The 21343-nt window shown below is 53.3% G+C and overlaps 1 protein-coding gene across 1 annotated transcript in view; it reads right to left on the bottom strand.

The window, feature by feature from the left end:
* Positions 1 to 17963, bottom strand: part of LOC133355205 (yjeF N-terminal domain-containing 3-like) — an 86958-nt gene extending 68995 nt beyond the window's left edge. Inside the window, exon 1 of the mRNA XM_061572565.1 lies at positions 16777 to 17963. Within this exon, the coding sequence (XP_061428549.1) occupies positions 16777 to 16835 (59 nt within the window). The 5' untranslated portion in view covers positions 16836 to 17963. The remainder of the gene's footprint in view (positions 1 to 16776) is intronic.
* Between the last annotated feature and the right edge of the window lie 3380 nt (positions 17964 to 21343).

Consider the following 21343-nt stretch of genomic DNA (forward strand, 5'->3'; position numbering starts at 1 on the left):
TAAAATCAATTAAAATGGGGATAGCATGAAATGAGATGTGATAGAGCAAATCTGAGATCAGATTTGGAATCAGCACCCTGAAATCAGTCTAGAACAGCTGCAAAAGTCCAGGCCAGAAAAAAATGTGTTTTTGTTTGTTGACCAGTGTAATCAGGGCAGCTGATTAAGTAAGTTGTTTACCTTCCCTAAACATTGCACTTCTATCGAGTTTTTGCATTGTGTGTTGTGACGGAGTATTAATCAGGGCAGCTGATAGGTTCGAACCACAAACCTTTCGCAACGTGTCACACGTGCACCGTGTAATAATGTTACACGTGCAATATTATTACACGTGCAATATTATTACACTCCAGCTTTAATGTGCATTACAGAGTCTAAGGGTTCCATATTCGGTACATCACAGCCTTGTGTTTATGACTGCGTACGGAACGCACCATATATATACACGCGCGAGTGGGTTGGTCCACGCTGCACTTGGCCGCCTTTGTCACTCCAGTGGCGATGTTTACACATTGCACCAGCTCCTCTTGTTTATATTCTTAGATTTTTTTCGGTAAAGTCACGTAGGTCACCGTGAGCGGGAATCGAACCCGTGTCGCCGGGTTCATAGCGCTGCGCACTGACCGCTACACCACCGCTCCCCACTATATATAGGAACACACACACACATACGTGTCCGTGCGTCCATACATAAAACATTGTTTTTATCCATCATAAAATAATGGAATAGCAAATGGCCATTGATCCACATCAACGGTCGGCATATGGCCAATAGCATCTGATTTGAAAATGAAAGCTCCAAACCCCTGCAGAGAGCAGTCCCCGGATGGTTCATTACTAAAACATTGACGCAGCGAGCGAGACAGCGAGGCACCGAAATGATCGATTACACCCGACAAGAACGAGGGATACGATTGTGTCCCTGTGAATGTATGCGGCTCTCCGTGTACAGCGTGCAGTAGACTTTGACTTTTAAACAACTTTTATTGCGTCAGCAGCAAAAGAACTGGAGGCGATTTCAATATGAAATACAGTCACCAGCAAACAAATGAAAATAAACACTACAAATCGACGCGCTGTGGCGCTGAAAGCACCGCGCACAATACAAAAGAAAAGTCATGTGGTGGTGGTGGTCATCGCGCACGCCACGGTGACGAGCGAGCGCTTCAGAAGGTGAACACCACGAGGGTGCCGTCCACGCTGGTACAGAGAGGGGCCTTTCCGGCTCCCCAGCGTTCGAAGAAGACGTGCACATCACCAACGTGTGTGTGGTATGCGTGCTCCAGCCGGAGCCGCGCCTTAAGCAGGCCTCTGAACACTGAAAGCACAGAGCAGCCGTCAGTAGAGTGCGAACGCGTCTGTGGTGTATACGTGAGTGTGTGTGTTGCTGCGGGGAGCGGTGGTGCAGCGGTTAGCGCGCTGCGCTACGAACCTGGCTCGCCGGGTTCGAATCCCGCTCACGGCACAACACCGGTGACGATTATCTGAAGCGATCCTGGCCGTGGTGTTGGCCAGCTCGTGTGCCGTGCCGGCCTTCACAGGTGCTACTCGCTAACAGCACTTGCCCCAACAGTCTGTTGAGGCTATACGGGGGATCTTTGTCTTGTATCAACTGGATGAGTGGTGGCGCGGTTATTTGCCTGCGAAGCCGAGTTCAATTCCTGACTTTGATCCGAGGTCAAGGACTCACGAAATCGCTTTTTACGCAACTACTCATTCGTCCAATCCAACCCCGTAGCTATTGACGCCTCACTCATCCACGCAGCCCACTCTCTAACTTACTCACTTTACTATCTCACAGATTCACTCACACGCTCCATCACTCTGTCGTTCGCCCTCTGGCTCGCTGGCTCGCTCACCCGCCCGTACTCTCGCTCACTCTCCCCTATGTTAAAGCTCAGCGCAGACACGGCAATGCATTGTACACCGCCGCGTGACATAAGTGTATGATTTGCATCGGGCAGAATCAGCACTTGATATTTCTAGATTTGAAGCTTCTGTGACTGCAAGGATTCATACTCTTAGGTTTTTTTTTCTTTTTCGATAAAGTCACGTAGGTAAAATTTAAATTAATTAAAGTAATCATAAAATGAAATAAAACAATAAAGTACGACGTTTCGGAGGCAACACAAGTCTCCGTCATCAGGTGGGACCGTCACAGCTAGATTTAGGAAGGCCAGCATCTCGAGAAGCTGTGACTTCTTGTCTCGTCTGTTAAAAACTCTAACAGATAGGTGAAATTCCTCCCTGTAGAGGGTATTAATTCTAGATTTTAAGCTTTCGTGACTGCAAGGATTCATACTGTTAGGTTTTTTTTATATTGTCGCGTTAATAAATATCATAACGTTACCCTCCTAACCCTGTTCCAACCCAACCAAATCATCGTGGCAGGAGGGACACATGTAGGGACGTGGGACGTGGAACGAGTCACTGGGAGATGGTAAACAATGGAATTAGGGGTAGCAGCAGCCCGTTCTACCACTTGGACATGTGGACAAGGCACGGAGCCACCTGGGGGATCCAGAGGGGTGCGGGGCCGTGGGCGGAGCCTGGCCACTCCGGGGAGGATAAAAGGACGAGCTCCGACTCGCAATCGGGGCTGCTGCGAGCTGGAGTGGAACTCGTGGTGCCGTCGGCGTCGTCGTCGTGATCTTAACCCTCTTCAAGCTTCTTGGTTATTTCGGTAAAGTCACGTAGAAGGGAAGTAATAAAATAATAAAAATTAAACATAATAAAATAATGCTCACGACGTTTCGATCGCAACACAAGCGGTCGTCCTCAGGTGGTTGTCCCGAGCCGGTGTGTGGTTATCCCCTAAGGCTGTGAAGGCCGGAATGAAAGAGAGCACCTCCTACTAGTGTCTGTGAATCACTGCACTACACATTCACCACGTTCTCCCGATTATTACAAGACGCGCTGGAAAGTAAGACGCATGCCGCACACAAACCGTTCAAATGTGGTGGCGATGCAGCTGCTACTGAGAGCCGTGACGTCGAAGCGCGCACGCCCACCCCCCAAAACGCGGGGCCTGGGGCGGTCCCCCTCCCCCCCCCCGATTCGCCAGAGACGGGTCTGATCGCTACGGCGGCAGGAACGCACGGTGTTGTCACTTCCCACCCTCCTCCCAACCACATCCAACACCACGGCCAGGGCATTCATCCAGCAGTGGAGGGACAGCGCACGCCGGTCTGCGGTTGCGTGCGCGCGCGTGTACGCGATTCACACGCCAGCCTTGCCCTCGGCAAGCTCCGTGAGCCACCGCCCGTCTGGTCGTGTCGCCCAGAGGAAGCGACATTGTCAAGGAAGCATCGCACACCCCTCGGTTGGTGTTGTCGGGGCAGAGGGGAGCGGGGCGTGTGGGTGGATGGGGGTGGACCGCGCGCGTGTCTCTGTCTGTGTGTGTGTTAGGGCTGAACGATGAATCGATTTAAATTGAAATCGCAACTTGAAACAATGCGATTGGTAAATCACAAAGGCTGCGATTTTTTTGTGATTTGAAAAGTCATTTTACTTTCTTATTGGAATTATTTTGTTTTATTATAACTTTACTTGTTTAACTTAACAATTGTTCTATCTTCTTGGTTCTTTCGGTAAAGTCACATAGAAGGGAGATAATAAAATAATAAAAATAAAACATAATAACATAATACAATTTTATTATGTTTTATTTTTATTATTTTATTATTTCCCTTCTACGTGACTTTACCGAAAGAACCAAGAAGATGAATCCCTGCAGTCACGAAAGCTTTAAATCGAAAATTGTTCTATGTTTTATTTTTCTAGTTCAATTAAGACATTTTCATTAGAACATGTTGGAAGCAATTCATTTATTTTAAGTTCTCATCCTTGCATTAGAATATATGGAGCAGTTCATATTTTGATGGCATCATGTGGCAATGCTCCATCACACGTTTTAAATCTATTACGCAGTGAATGTTGAACTGAAGCTTGCCTTAAAAAAAATGTAATCGCAAATCAAATCGCAATATCTGTCAGGAAATCGCAATTAGATATTTCCCCAAAATCGTTCAGCCCTAGTGCTGCTCGCTAACAGCACTTGCCACAAACAGTTTGTTAAGGCTACACGGGGGATCTTTGTCTTTGCAGCATGCACTGCACACACTACATGTGTGCGTGCGTGTAGATGCAAATGAAGGAATCTAAAAGCAGAAAGAGCAAAGGAACTGAACCAGTCAAATCCATTATAACAATTTTTTTGATTTGAGAAGATAATTTGTGCTCGGGGGGTGAAAATAACCCGCGGTAGACACGGCAATTATTTTGTTGCTATAAATGTCGATGTGGCGATAAGCCACGTTTGTTGAGCCATCACTCGTGGCCAGATCGCTTCCTTCAAAGAAGTTCGTATACCTTCAGTGAGCGTTACCTTGTAAGGTGAAACATACAATCAACGTCGTTGTATTTGTAGATTTTTTTTAAGTGATCTGTTTACCTCCCCTATACTCTGCACTCATGTCGCGTCTTTGCATTGATTTTTTTTGTGACGTTCTGACCCCGTGCCCCGATTGGACATTTGTAAAACAAACAAGCAAAGAGCTTCATAGCTCATCGGATTCCTCCTGCAGTTTAAAATATAACTGGTAGGAACCACCTGGTTTCATCAGCCCACAGGGGATTATTGTGTCAGTCCGTCGTGCATCCAAAAATGGGAGGGGTCGGGCTGGGTGGAGAGGGGAGGGTGGGGAGGGGCTGGGTGGGGAGGGGAGGGTGGTGGAGGTACTGGGTGGGGAGGGTGGGGCTGGGTGGGAGGTGGGAGGGGTGGGGCTGGGTGGGGAGGGGCTGGGTGGGGAGGGTGGGGCTGGGTGGGAGGGGTGGGGCTGGGTGGGGAGGGGCTGGTCACCCCGTGGTACCCTTATAAAACTCAACGTTTAACCTACTCACGCCGGCTTGTGCCCGCCCTCACAGTCGGGCATATTTGCGGAATACACCACGCCGCCGTTGACCCTGCAGGCCATTGACCGAGCAACCCAACGTTCCTACCAGCTCCCTCCGCAGGAATGTGTTATTCCGACTCCGATCATTCATCCCCTCAATCCACGATTCTCCTATTAGAGATGTATTCTTTATGGGATAACTCCTACGAAGACATATCCTGGAGGGGGTGGGTGGTTCATGATTTGCTGAACACCTGCAGATATAAAACCCAGAGCGCAAAGATGAACTATTTGGAAGTACGCGGATACTGTTGTTGTTGTTTTGTTGTTGTTGTTTTGTTGTTTTTGGTTTGTTGTTGTTGTTGCTTTGTTGTTGTTTGTTGTTGTTTGTTGTTGTTGCTTTGTTGTTGTTTTGTTGTTGTTGCTGTGTTGTTGTTTTGTTGTTGTTTTGTTGTTGTTATCATAAAAGTAGTGCGCCCGCACCCACAGCTTAAACCCTCGGAAACGATACAACCCAATTGCAGAGTCCATGCGCTTGCACGGCTTTTCTTTCTTAAAATAGTTTCTGCACACAAGTTTGCCGGGGTTTTTTGTTTTGTTTAATCATCACAAATCGCACAAACTTTAAATGCTATCTTGGGAAGCGATTTTATATGTTCTTGTTTTGCTGATTCAGCACTAACCCCCGGTGTGATTATGGAGGGGGGAATTGAAATAGTGATTCATAACCATGGTTAAATTGTTACTTGATTGAAGAAGGCATTTTTTCCTTCTCCATTAAAAAGAGGAAATGTTTTTTATTACGTTTTATATTTTAATTTTTTTTTTTGAACGCACACACACTTTGAATTCGTGTTCACACGCACGCCTTACGTATGTACGTAGAACTTCTTTCGCACCGTACTAGCCAACCGTGCTAATCGGAAGTCCGGGTGAATTGAAAAATGCGTGTGTGCGAAGCACGCACATTATGCACCCGTGGCACCTGCTGGGTCTGCCCCGTGACCTCCTGTTCGACACTTCACGTGGCCTCAAGGTGCACATGGCCTGGCACAAGCATCGTGGTGAGGTCACCGCCACTTAGTAGCGAATGGTGGTGGTTGTTGTTGTGCGAAACACCAGTGACGATTTCTCTGGACCAGCCTCCCCTAGATCGTGTCACTCAAATGAGTTCCCAGTGTGGTGTAAGCATCTGCTACTGGGGAGACAAAGGCGGCCGGGCGTGGTGCTGGCCACCCACCCCCTCGTGTACCGTGCCGGCCTTCATAGGTGCTCGCTAACAGCACTTGCCCCAACAGTCTGCCGAAGGCTATACGGGGGATCTTTGTCTTTGTGTGCGAAAAAGCGCGCACGGCTAACATCAGTGGCGAGCGATATCTGAAACGTATCCATGCCCTCCCCTCGACTCGGCCTTAATTTAACACGTGGTATTACACACACACGTGTCTCAGTATATACACGGAGGCTAATTCAATACGGATAAAACGTCCGTAACCGCTCGAAATCATCGCCTAAGTTGTGAATCCAGCTGCTGGTTTGAGAGCACGCCGAGTGTGACTCGAATTATTCGTGCCCTCGGGGGAACGCGCACAATGACCCTGAGTTCATCACAGAGACCACACAGACTCACACAGACACAGACTCACACAGACTCACACAAAAAGAGACATCCAGACTCACACAGAGAGACATTCAGACTCACGCAGACACAGACTTACACAGAGACATCCAGACTCACACAGACACAAACTCACACAGACCCACAGACTCACACAGAGAGGATCATCCAGACTCACACAGACACAGACTCACACAGAGAGACATCCAGACTCACACAGACTCAGACTCACACAGACTCACAAACTCACACAGACACAGACTCACACAGACACAGACTCACACAGAGAGACATCCAGACTCACACAGACACAGACTCACACAGACTCACAAACTCACACAGACACAGACTCACACAGATAGATCTAAATCCTCACACATATACACAGGCACGTATACATAGACACATATACTCACACAGAAACCTATAAGCATACACACAAAGACTGGCACAGTGAGTCATAAGCTCACACAGAAACGAAGATGCTATCACAAAAACCCATAGGCTCACACAGAGAGACATAGACTCACACAAGATCCATAAACTCACACAGAGAGGCATAGACTCACACCGGGACCCACAGACTCACACAGAGACTCATAACGCTCACACAGTGTCCTCAAGACAATCACAGAGACACACAACATACTCACATCGGGACCCACAGACTCACACAGAGACCCACAGACGCACACAGAGACCCACAGACTCACACAGAGACCCACAGACTCACACAGAGACCCACAGACGCACACAGAGACCCACAGACGCACACAGAGACGCAGCTTCTCACGTAGAGACGCAGAGACTCACACAGAGACCCATAGACTTAAACAGAGCCCGACATACTCACAGAGAGACCCATGGACTTACACAGAGCCCGACAGACTCACAGAGACCCATAGACTCACACAGAGACCCACAGACTAATAATGTAACCCACAGACTCACACAGAGACCCACAGACTAATAATGTGACCCACAGACCCACACAGAGACCCACAGGCTCACACAGAGACCCACAGGCTCACACTGGGACCCACAGACTCACACTGGGACCCACAGACTCACAATGTGTCCCACAGACTCACACAGAGACCCACAGACTCACAATATATGTGTGTGTGTCACACTGTGCACGGCAGTGGACCCAAGGAGATCCCCGCTGTGTGCTCCGTTTGTAAAATCGGTAGCTGCATCTGCCACGGCCACGGTTCACTCATTCGCAATAACACGATTGGGGCACGATTATCAGTGACTCATACACACACTACACACTGTAGACAGACTACACACTCTAGACACACACACACTACACACTGTAGACACACACACTACATGTAGACACACACACTACATGTAAACACACACACTACACACTGTAGACACACACACACTACACACTGTAGACACACACACTACATGTAGACACACACACTACATGTAGACACACACACTACACACTGTAGACACACACACACTACACACTGTAGACACACACACACTACATGTAGACACACACACTACACACTGTACACACACTACACACTGTAGACACACACACTACATGTAGACACACACACTACACACTGTACACACACACACTACATGTAGACACACACGCACCCACCCACACACACGCGCACACACACGCACCCACACGCACACACGCGCACGCACTCACTCACACACGCGCACACACTCACACACACACGCGCACACACTCACACACACACGCGCACACACTCACACACACACGCGCACACACTCACACACTCACACACACACGCGCACACACTCACACACACACGCGCACACACACACGCGTACACACACACACACACACGCGCACACACACACGCGCACACACACACACGCGCACCCACACACGTGTCACACACTTGACACACACACACACACGCGCACACACACACTTGACACACGCACACGCGCACACACACTTGACACACGCACCCACACGCACACACACACGCGCACACACACACTTGACACACGCACACACACACACGCACACACGCGCACACACTCACACGCGCACACACACACACGCGCACCCACACACGCGCACTCACTCACACACGCGCACACACTCACACACACACGCGCACACACTCACGCGCACACACTCACACTCACACGCGCACACACACACACGCGCACCCACACACACGCGCACTCACTCACACACGCGCACACACTCACACACACACGCGCACACACTCACACTCACACGCGCACACACTCACACACACACGCGCACACACACACACGCGCACCCACACACACACACGTGTCACACACTTGACACACACACACACGCGCACACACACACTTGACACACGCACACACGCACACACACACACGCACACACACACGCACACACACGCACCCACACACACTTGATACACACACACGCGCACACACACACGCACACGTGTCACACACAGTGACCGTGACGCGCCACCGTGGGCCGCGTCACGGATGCGAGCCGCGCCTGCTGACTCGAGATAAAGATGCGGCGTGCAGCGGGGGGAGGGGCCGGGGGGCAAGTGGTGGTGGGGGGAGGGGCGAATGGGGGGAGGGGGGAGGGGCGAATGGGGGGGGAGGGGCGCGGGGGGCAAGTGGTGGTGGGGGGAGGGGCGAATGAGGGAAGGGGGGAGGGGCGAATGGGGGGAGGGGCGCGGGGGGCAAGTGGTGTTTGGGGGGAGGGGCGTGGGGGGAGGGGCCGGGGGGCAAGTGGTGGTTGGGGGGAGGGGGGAATGGGGGGAGGGGCGCGGGGGGCAAGTGGTGTTTGGGGGGAGGGGCGTGGGGGGAGGGGCCGGGGGGCAAGTGGTGGTTGGGGGGAGGGGGGAATGGGGGGAGGGGCGCGGGGGGCAAGTGGTGGTTGGGGGGAGGGGCGTGGGGGGAGGGGCCGGGGGGCAAGTGGTGGTTGGGGGGAGGGGCGAATGGGGGGAGGGGCGCGGGGGGCAAGTGGTGGTTGGGGGGAGGGGCGAATGGGGGCTGGCTCGAGGGTGCTGCTGGTGGTGGTGGAATTAGAGGGGGGGAGCGGTGGCGCAGCGGTTAGCACGTTGCACTACGAAACCCGGCGAAAACCCCGGGTTCAATTGCCGGCTCACGGTCGAGAGCAGCGACGATTATCTGAAGCAGCACTCGGCCTCTCTCCCCCTAGGTCGACTCAGCCTCAAATGAGCACGTAAACATCGCCACTGGCAAGACAAAGGCGGCCGGGCACGGTGTCACCCACCCACCCAACCCCTCGTGCGCAGTTCCTCGCTAACAGCACTTGCCCCAGCTGTCTGTTACAGGCTACCTGGGGGAGCTTTGCAGTGGTGTCCACACCCCCCCCCCCCACTCCTCCTCGTGAACCGTGGCCGACCTTAAGAGGCGCTCGCCCACTGACTGACTGCACTTTGCTCACCGCGCCTGTAAAAGGGCCACGGGAAAGACGAAGTCTGTTTCCGTGGCAGACTTTGGGAAAGGCATCTCGAGAGAGAGAGAGAGAGACGGGGAGTTCATCCGACTGTCCCACCCACGCACAAAACTCTCCCGCTCCCCCCCCCTGCCTAAACCCGGGTGGAGGAGCGGTGGCGCAGCGGTTAGCGCACAGGCGCTACGAACTCGCGGTGAACCGGTTCGTTTCCTCCCTCCGGTCTCGGCTCCACGTCAGTGGCAGCAAGCAAGGGGCGCGTGGGGGTGAACATTGGAGCCGCTACTCGAGACCCGATCACTTCACCAGTAAAAAGACAAAGATCCCCCGTATAGCCTTAACAGACTGTTGGGGCAAGTGCTGTAACACACACACACAAAGCAGTTCTAAAGACAATCGAGTTATTCAATCTAGACGACGATTTAACACATTCCTGCGGAGGGAGCTGGTAGGAACGTTGAGTTGCTCGGTCAAGGGTCAGAGTCAACGGCGGCGTGGTGTATTCCGCAAATATGGCCGACTGTGAGGGCGGGCACAAGCCGGCGTGAGTAGGTTAAACGTTGAGTTTTATAAGGGCACTACGGAGTGACCAGCCCCTCCCCACCCAGCCCTGCCCCTCCCACCCCCCACCCAGCCCCACCCTCCCCACCCAGCCCCTCCCTGCATGACGGACGGACGGACACAATAATCCCCTGTGGGCTGGTGGAACCAGTGGGTTCCTACCGGTAAAAGTGGATAGCTCCAGTGGTGTCCTAATATCGCGAGGAAGAGCGTTCCAGACCGCCGCAGAAGCGCATTTGAAAGGGCGACTATGCGCCGTGTATGTGTCTACGTGCCGCCCTTAATCGGGCGCTCCTCTCTAAACAGCACTTGCTCTAACAGGCTATACTGGGGACCTTTGTCTCCCTATGTATGTATGTTGAACTTCTTTCGCACCATACGTAGCCATCCGTACTAATCGGATGTGCGAGGGAAGGGCAACACAAAACAAAGTACGCGAACTCTCTCTCTCCCTCTCTCTTGAAGCTCTCTCGTCGTGGCGAGCAAACCTCGGAGATAGCACTTTATTGAAGACGCGTTTCACTTGACATCAGGCGGAGGTCCCACCGCATCTCCCCCTTGTATACCAGCACGAGGACCACGCCCCATTTCTCGATCATTCTCGCTGATTCTGGACGCTCGCTCCACCGGCAGAGCTACCGTGCTCTTTCGTCACCTGACCATGGCTCCCTTCTAGATCATTCCCGTAGTCCCTTTGCACTCACAACTGAAACTCCTGCCATTACCTCCCGTGGCCACTAGTCCATTCGAACTGCAGACTGACTCCCCTGTCATTACAATAGCACAAGAGAACGCACCTCCAATTAGCACGTTTGGCTACGTACGGTGCGAAAGAAGATCAACATACAAGAATAGAATCTCATCTGTACAAAAGGTTTTTTTTTGGTGGGAAAACACTCTAAACGCGTGTTTCTAAATGTGTATGAAAAAAAACGGAGGACCCGGAGAAAAATCCACTCGACCACGGGGAGAGAGACACGCAAACTCCAAATATACAGCAGCAGGCGTCAGGGTCGGGATCGAACCCATGACCTTCTGTACACTAGGCGAGGTAGTTAACATCTCATAGCCACCGTGATGCTGAAGAGAGAGAGACACAAACTCCAAATATAAAACAGGCGTCGGTGTCGGGATCGAACCCACGACCTCCTGTAGACCAGGCGAGGTAGTTAACATCTCATAGCCACCGTGATGCTGAAGAGAGAAAGACACAAACTCCAAATATAAAACAGGCGTCGGTGTCGGGATCGAACCCACGACCTCATGTAGACCAGGCGAGGTAGTTAACATCTCATAGCCACCGCAGGGGCGCCCACTAATTCGAGTACTGCGACGTTTCGCTGGTAAATACAACAACAACAGCAATCACCAGCAGCAGCATCATCAGACGATCAGCCCGAAATCGTGAACACGTCTTCATGTTTCGGTCTTCAATAGAGAGGGTTGAGGGGGTGGGGAGGTTTACAAAATGATGCCACCATCACTTTGAGATCCTCATCCCAAACATTGGAAGGGCACCACCTGCCCCCCTCTCCCCGGTGGAAGCAGCTACCCCGTACGGCCCAAGGTGGTCTGGGCCGCGAGTTTCAATTGAAATGATTAAATCGTAGAGCCCCCCCCTCCGCCCTCCCAAATGGGGGTTTTCGTGAGTGGCTGTCCAGTAGCTACGCGCTCACCGCCGCGTCGCGCATGAATAATGCAATCTGCGTCTGCTAATTAATCCGGCAGGTAATTTTGCCCGTGGCATCTTAAGTGCACTCCTCCGTGCAATGCGCACGAGTGTGTGTACACACCACACACATCACGCACGCGCACGCACGCGCACGCAACAACAACGACACACAGGCAAAGATCCCTTCCACGCCCCGTATAGCCTTCAACAGATTGTTGGGGCAAGTGCTGTTGGCGAGAAGCACCTGTGAAAGTTGGCACGGCACACAACACGAGGTGGGGGGTGGGGTGATCATGTTTACAACTACAGCACCAGGTACTCGTTTGAGGCTGAGTCGACCTTAGGGGAGAGCCAGGACCGCCGGGTCAGATCATCGTCACTGGGTGTTGGTGGCCGTGAGCGGGGTCTCTAACTCGGGTCACCCAGCTTCGTAGCGCGGGGTGCTAACCACTGCGCCACCGCTCCCCACCCACCACACACAGGCAAAATTAAATACAAAAGAGACAAGTTCCCCGGGTAGCCGTGCGCACTGTTAGGGGCCAAGTGCTGCTGTTGAACCACAGCGTGGGCAAGAACCACTGCTGGCCGCCTCCGTCTCCTTCCGGCCCGCGCTGCTGTTTCCACGACGCATCAAGGTGCTCAGTTTAGGCCGAGTCAACCTAAAGGGAGCCCGGAACAGTGCACGCCCTGTACCCTGCACATCACGCACACACCCTGCGCTTGGCACCCCCTGCACCGTACGCCCTGCACTTTGCACACCATGGACATTGCACCCCCCTACACCCTTACACCATGCACATTACGCTCCGCGCACATTGGCACACCCTACACCCTGCACAACGCACATTGCACTACCCCCTACACCCTACACCCTGCACCGTGCACATTGGCACACCCTACACCCTACACCCTGCACAACGCACATTGCACTACCCCCTACACCCTACACCCTGCACTACGCACATTGCACTACCCCCTAGACCGTACACCCTGCACTACGCATATTGCACTACCTCCTAGACCGTACACCCTGCACAACGCACATTGCACTACCCCCTACACCCTACACCCTGCACAACGCATATTGCACTACCCCCTAGACCGTACACCCTGCACAACGCACATTGCACTACCTCCTACACTCCATCCCGTACCGCAGGAATCCTGCGTACTCCCGCACGATCGGCAGGAGGATGCTGCGTCGTGGGGGTTGCTGGGCCATACTTCACCACGCTGGTCACGGCGCGTTCGTGAAGGGGATTGGTTGGAGGTGGGGGGGGTGGGTGAGGAGCTGGGGCGTTCACTCCCGGGCCACTGACGTTAGCCGTGGCCCGTTCATTGCATCGCATGTTGTGTAAGCGGTATAGTGCTCGAGCAATATACAACAAGACGAAGTCCCCCGTGTAGCCTTAACAGACTGTTGGGGCAAGTGCTGTTAGCGAGCACCAATGAAGGCCGCCACGGTACACGAGCGGGTGGGTGGCCAGCACCACGCCCGGTCGCCTTTGTCTCCCCAAGCGGCGATGTTTTTTTTACACATTGCACCAGGTGCGCATTTGAGGCCGAGTCGACCTAGGGGAGGAGGCACAGGACCGGTGCAAACAATCGTCTTCGATGTTGGTCGTGAGTCGGAATCCAACTCGTGGTCGCTGCTCACAACAAGACAAAGGTTCCCCGGGAAGGCTTACAGGAGCGCGGGGCAAGTGCGGCCTCTGACGTGCGGTGTATCCCCACCCCCCACGACACAACCCACAACGAGTGACCCCCCCCCCACGACACACAACGAGTGACCCCCCCCCCCACGACACACAACGAGTGACCCCCCCCCCCCACGACACACAACGAGTGACACCCCCCCACCACCCATAATCATCATGCTGCTGCCAAACCCAACAATGGTTTAACACAGCGGTCGGGAACCTATGGCTCGCGAGCCATATATGGCTCTTCCAGTGACGGCATATGGCTCCCAGACAATTTTGAGTTGAAAAAATAATAAAAAGTAATAAAAAATCAGTTTGGAACTGATTTTAAAATACTTGTGATATTGCTTAATAATACTGTGTCATTTTAAAGTAAACAGAAATTAGTTTTGAAGATACATTTCACGGGTCACGCCCTGCATGAAGCTCAACCTCACCACGTATGAACCAGACTACACAAGGCCATCAGCAAAACCATGCAGCACCAGAAGTCGCATTAAAAGTAAAACGTATTTAATTTATTATACGTTAAAAATACTATATGGCTTTCAATGAAATATATTTCGAAATATTTGGCTTTTATGGCTCTCCCAGTCAAAAAGGTTCCCGACCCCTGGTTTAATATGTAGTGTCGGCACTCGCACTCACGATGTCTTGTCGGCGAAAGTGGCGCCCTCCTCCTAACCACCCTACCCACCCACCCACCCCCTCTAGAAATGAGTGAAGAAACACCGCCGACTTAGGACGTGTCGCTCTGCAGTGCTCGACGCAGCTTCACACACGGAGTCGCCCTAGGGGGGTGACGCGGCGCAGGTCGCCGGCCTTAATAGGCGCTCGCTGACACCACTCTTGTGGCAGCGGGCAATACAGAACCATCACATACACACCACACACACACCATGCACACACACTACACATCACACACACCACACACACACACCACGCACACCACACACACACACCATGCACACACCACACACACACACCACATACACACCACGCACGCACCACACACACACCACACACACCCACACACAGCACACACACAACACACACACCACACACACACACCACACACACCACACACACACACCACACACACCACATACACCACACACCACATACACACCACACACACACACCACACCACACACACACACCACACACACCACATACACCACACACCACATACACACCACACACACACACACCACACCACACACGCACCACACACACCACACACACCACACACACACCACACACACCACACACACACCACACACACACATCACACACACACCACACACAGACAACACACACACCCCACACACACACCACACACATCACATCCCACACACACACCACACACGTCACACACACCACACACATCACACACACGCCACACACACCACACACACACCACACACACACACACGCCACACAGACACCCCACACACACACATCACACCACACACACCACACACACACCACACACACACCGCACAAACACACCACACACACACCACACACACCATACACACACACACCACACATACACCACACACACATCACACACACACCACACATACACCACACAACACACACACACTACACACACACAGAGGGAGAGTAATTAACCCCAGAGGGGTTAATTAAGCTGAGGCTCCGAACAGGTCGCATTGATTTTGTGTTCGTTTTTAGTGGAGGAAATTCCACATTATGGTGGCGGGGTCCGGTAGATCCCCGATGAACGAGCCCGCCTGACTGCTCACAAAGTGGCAATGCCGCTCGTTGTATATGAAGACCGCGGGCAAATGAAGATGATTCTTCGATTTTGTTTTTTACTCACGCAGCTGCTGTTACTGCTGCTCGTGATTTTCGTGTTGCTGTTACTCCTGCGATCGTTACTCACACAGCTGCTGTTACTCAAGCAGCAGCTGCTGCTGCTAGCAAGCCGGACGGCTAATACATGAACGGGTGAGCGAATGAGTGAGTCCACGCTTGAGCATCGGGTCACACGAGCAACTGAGACGTCGCTGGTCTCATGAGATCTCAGCCTCTCACCTGCATTAAACAGGCGCAGTTGGGTGAATGAGTGAGCGAATGGACGAGTGAGCGAATGGACGAGTGAGTGATTGAGTGAGTGAATGGACGAGTGAATGAGTGAGTGAGTGAGCCAATGAATGAGTGAGTGAATGAGTGAGCGAATGGACGAGTGAGTGAATGAGTGAGTGAATGGACGAGTGAGTGAATGAGTGAGTGAATGGACGAGTGAGTGAATGAGTGAATGGATGAGCGAATGGACGAGTGAGTGAATGAGTGAATGGATGAGTGAGTGAATGAGTGAGCGAATGGACGAGTGAGTGAATGAGTGAGCGAATGGACGAGTGAGTGAATTAGTGAGCGAATGGACGAGTGAGTGAATGAGTGAGTGAATGGACGAGTGAGTGAATGAGTGAGCGAATGGACGAGTGAGTGAATGAGTGAGCGAATGGACGAGTGAGTGAATGAGTGAATGGACGAGTGAGTAAATGAGTGAGCGAATGGACGAGTGAGTGAATGAATGGACGAGTGAGTGAATGAGTGAGTGGACGAGCGAGTGAATGATTGAGTGGACGAGTGAGTGAATGAGTGAATGGACGAGTGAGTGAATGAGTGAGTGAATTGGTGAGCGCGTCGAGTTACGCGAATGGATAAATGAGAGAGAACGAATTAGCAAATGAGCGAGTGCATACGAACGAGAGTGAATCCGTGAGCGAGTAGGTGAACGAGTGAACGAGCGAATGCGCACGCGCGCGCGCGTTGAACGAGTACGCGAATGAGTTCGCGAATGAGTTCGCGAACGAACGCGCCGGCTGTCAGCGGTCTCTCTCTCTCACCTGATAAACTTGAGGGCAGGCGACTCCTCACGCTGCTTGCCGTTGTTCGCGCTCGCCATGGCTGGACGACTCTTGTGTGGGCGAGCGAGTGAGCGAGCGAATCGATTCCTGGCTTTGTTCACCAATTAGGACTCCACCAAAGACACGCACGGCGACGGCGGGTGTGTGTGTGTGTGCGGTGTGGTCTACGATATCAATACACTCCACGATGTGTATGCATGCAGCCTGTATCTCTGTGTGGTGTGTGTGTGTGCGCGCACTCTATTTAATTCGTAATATCCGTCCCGTTGGTGGTGTTTGTCGCAGCGATGGTTGCAAACTCGACGAATTCAGCAAAGTCTATTTTTGTAACCTGCGCCGTCGTCACTTGGTGCCTTTTGTGTCTGTGCGTGTTGTGTGTACGTCGATGTGTGTCTGTGTGTCTGCACACGCCACGTGTCTGTCTAATAATAGGTGGTTGCTAACAGCACTTGCCTCCCGGTGTATAGATCGTGTGCGTCTGTGCAATTTGTCTTTGTGCGTTCGTGTGTGTCTGCGCGTCTCTCTAGGTCTCTGTGTGTCTCTGTGTGTGTCTGCGCGTATCTCTAGGTCTCTGTGTATGTGTGTCTCTCTGTGTGTGTGTCTGCGCGTCTTTCTAGGTCTCTGTGTGTGTATTTGTCCCCGACTCTCTGTCTCGTGTCCCTGTGTGTCCTTGCGTATCTGTAGCTCTGTGTGTTTCTCTACGTCTCTGGGTGCCTCTGCGTGTATGTGTAATGTCTAAGCCTCTCGCCGTATTTCTATCTCCGAGTCTCTATGATGTGTCTCTGTGTTATCTCTCTGTCTCCGTGTGGCTCTGTGTGTGCCGTTGCCTCGTGTGTATGTCTGTGTGAATCTCGAAGTGTGTATCTTTGTATCTCTCTCTATGTGAATCTCTGTGTGTGTGAATCTGTGAGAATTTGTGTGAATGTATCTCTGTGTGTGTAAATCAGTCGGTGTGACAATTTATGTGTGAATCTCTGTGTGTGAATCTCTGTGTGTGTGAGTCTCTGTGTGTGTAAATCTGTCTGTGACAATTTACGTGTGAATCTCTGTGTGTGTGAATCTCTGTGTGTGTGTGGATCTCTCTCGGAGTCGCTCTGAGCAGTAAGCGTGCGGGTCTTCGCTCTGCGCTCTAAACGCGAAGTGGCACGAACGCCGCCCAACCGAGATCCGCACTCACAACTCCACCCCTACCCCCCGCCTCCTCCTCCTCCTCTCATCCTCCCAGCACCAGGACCCGCCCTCTCCCCTCCCTCTCCCCCCACCCTCTCTCTCTTTTCCACCCTCTCTCTTCCCCTTCCCCTCTCTCCCTTCCCATCCCTCTCTTCCCAACCCTCTTTTTTTTGTTACGATCAGTGTAAACAAGAAGATGCTCGGTGTAGTCGGCACTTTGCTTCGTTCATCATTTCGTAATTTTTTTTTTTATAATAACTTTGCTTTATGTAAACCCCCACCTCTCGCTCACGCTCTCGCTCACTCTCTCGTTCTACACGCAGCCCTTCTCGCGGTCCGACAGCCCCCCATGGGTAGATCATAACAGCATGCAGAGCTCCCCATCATCTGCCACCGAGCACACGACCTCCTCCATCGCCCACTGCTCCTTGAAGGCCGGCACGGCGTGGGTCAGCCGCGCCGCATGGCGGAACTCCAGCCACACCCTGGCTCCGACCAAAGCGCGGAAGATGCCCAGGCTGCTGGCCGGACGTTTCCCATCCAGGGCCACCTTCCTCGCCCTGTAAATGGCGAGCTTGGCATCGCCTCTCTCTCTCTCTCTCACACTTCGTTTGGCATGGGAAGCACTGGCTCAGGCCGGGCGTTCTCTGCCTGCCGGTGGGTGAGGGTGACCAGAGTCTGGTGGACGTCACCGCCAGGGTCATGAGCTTCAGGCTCATGGCCGTCAGGCGGCTGATGTACCACCGGGAGGAGCTACTCTGGAAGTCTCCGGCCCTCACCCTGATGACGAATGCAGGGGGGTGCCTGGGGTACGGTCAGGAGCTCTTCCTGATGGACCTGAGCCTGGTCGACTACACGAGGCTGCCAGGTTATCACCAGAGCCTCTTGTACGCAGTGGCGGAGCTTCGAGTGGAGCAGAACACGCGTGCGCCCTACGACCTCGCACAGATTCCTGAACGAGCCCTTGTCCTGCAACGGCCTCTTCCAGGGGATCAGAGGAGAGAGGACCCTGCCTCTGCGCCTCACATCAGCAGGGCTGCGGACAGTCTTCCACCTCGTGCAGGCCCACCAGCCCAGGTGGAAGACGGCAGCTGAGATCGCCGGCACCACTAGGGGACTCCGCTCCACGCTCGCCGGGGAGAAGCTGCTGCGGGATGTCGCTCCGCGCCATGCAGGAGCTGCGCCTGAAGCTGGAGGTGCCGGGGGATGGTGGCAGCCCTCCCCCACTCCTCCTCCTCCTTCTCGGAGTTTTGCTTCTCCTGCATGCAGCCTCCTGGCCACAGCGACTCCGGCAAGCTACTGAAGCTCCGAGGCTGAAGGAACTTGCCCCTGAAGAGTGCCCCAAACACAGTGCTCTACACGTGATCTGTGTCAAGGTGCTCTTCACGTGATCTGTGTCAAGGTGCTCTACACGTGCTGTGTCAAGGCGCTCTACACGTGGCTGTGTCAAGGCGCTCTACACGTGCTGTGTCAAGGCGCTCTACACGTGCTGAGTCAAGGCGCCCTACACGTGCTGTGTCAAGGCGCTCTACACGTGCTGTGTCAAGGCGCTCTACACGTGCTGTGTCAAGGCGCTCTACACGTGGTCTGTGTCAAGGCGCTCTACACGTGCTGCGTCAAAGCGCTCTACACGTGCTGCGTCAAGGCGCTCTACACGTGCTGCGTCAAGGCGCTCTACACGTGCTGTGTCAAGGCGCTCTACACGTGTTGTGTCAAGGCGCTCTACACGTGCTGTGTCAAGGCGCTCTACACGTGTTGTGTCAAGGCGCTCTACACGTGCTGTGTCAAGGCGCTCTACACGTGCTGTGTCAAGGCGCTCTACACGTGATCTGTGTCAAGGCGCTCTACACGTGATCTGTGTCAAGGCGCTCTACACGTGCTGTGTCAAGGCGCTCTACACGTGCTGTGTCAAGGCGCTCTACACGTGCTGTGTCAAGGCGCTCTACACGTGCTGTGTCAAGGCGCTCTACACGTGCTGCGTCAAGGTGCTGCTTTCCCGGGACCTGGCCGACCTACCGGCCACAAAACGGAGAGATCATTTCTCTCCCCTCATTGCGGCCGCCCCCCAGTGGAAACAAATGTACAAGTCTCCCAGTAGCCAAACGCTGCGGTGACCTCCAGTGGAGGTCTGCACACTGCACGTTGCCATCGGCCGTGTAGCTCAGCCGAATCTCGCCAGGGGTAACAGACTTTTGCATTTTATGCAGTGCTAGGGAGGATCTGCCCCACCAGTACTTACGCTGCCAGCGGCTCAAACCAATGTTCCGCCTTTTGGGGAACATCTTCAGGAAACTGGGGGTGCCCTTCTACAACAGCAGCTTCGTATATGGGGTGGTGCCTTACCTGGCTACCAAGCGCCATGACCTCGCCAACTTCACCTGTGCGCAGGCGAAGTTGGCGGTGTACAAGATGAGAAAAAAGATGCTGGAATGTGACACTGACGGCTGCTCTGTGCTGCTTCCAGTGTTCAGGGGCCTGCTCAAGGCGCGGCTCCGGCTGGAGCACGCCATGTACCACACACACGTGTCGGTGATGTGTCTCTGTCTCTCTCTGTGTCTCTGTCTCTCTCTGTGTCTCTGTCTCTCTCTCTCTGTGTCTCTGTCTCTCTCTCTGTGTCTCTGTCTCTCTCTCTGTCTCTGTCTCTCTGCTCAAGGCGCGGCTCCGGCTGGAGCACGCCATGTACCACACACACGTGTCGGTGATGTGTCTCTGTCTCTCTCTGTGTCTCTGTCTCTCTCTGCTCAAGGCGCGGCTCCGGCTGGAGCACGCCATGTACCACACACACGTGTCGGTGATGTGTCTCTGTCTCTCTCTGTGTCTCTGTCTCTCTCTGCTCAAGGCGCGGCTCCGGCTGGAGCACGCCATGTACCACACACGTGTCGGTGATGTGCAGCGCGTCTTCTTCGAACGCTGGGGAGCCGGACAAGCCCCTCTCTGCACCAGCGTGGACGGCACCCTCGTGGTGTTCACCTTCTGAAGCGCTCGCTCGTCACCGTGGCGTGCGCGATGACCACCACCACCACCACGTGACTTTTCTTTCGTGTTGTGCGCGGCGCATCTAGCGCCACTGCGCCTGTGTTGTTTATTGTGTCATTGTGTTATTTGTAGCTGGTGACTGTTTCGTATCAAAATCGCCTCCAGTGCTGTTGCTGCTGGCGGCAATAAAAGTGGTTTAAAAGTCGTCTCTCTCTCCCTCTGTCTCCCTCTCTCTTCCCCACCCTCTCTCTTCCCTGCCCCCCATTCCCTCCATATCCACCCCCACCCCCTCTCCCGCCATCTCTATCTTCCTCTCTCGCCCCCCTAAACCACGCCCGCCTTTCTCACCATTATTCTCGTCCATCTCGCCCCACTGTCTCCCTCTCCCATCCTTCCCGAA

Source organism: Lethenteron reissneri, chromosome 50 (assembly GCF_015708825.2).
Source record: "Lethenteron reissneri isolate LAM-NWPU_2019-01 chromosome 50, ASM1570882v1, whole genome shotgun sequence".
NCBI lineage: Eukaryota > Metazoa > Chordata > Hyperoartia > Petromyzontiformes > Petromyzontidae > Lethenteron > Lethenteron reissneri.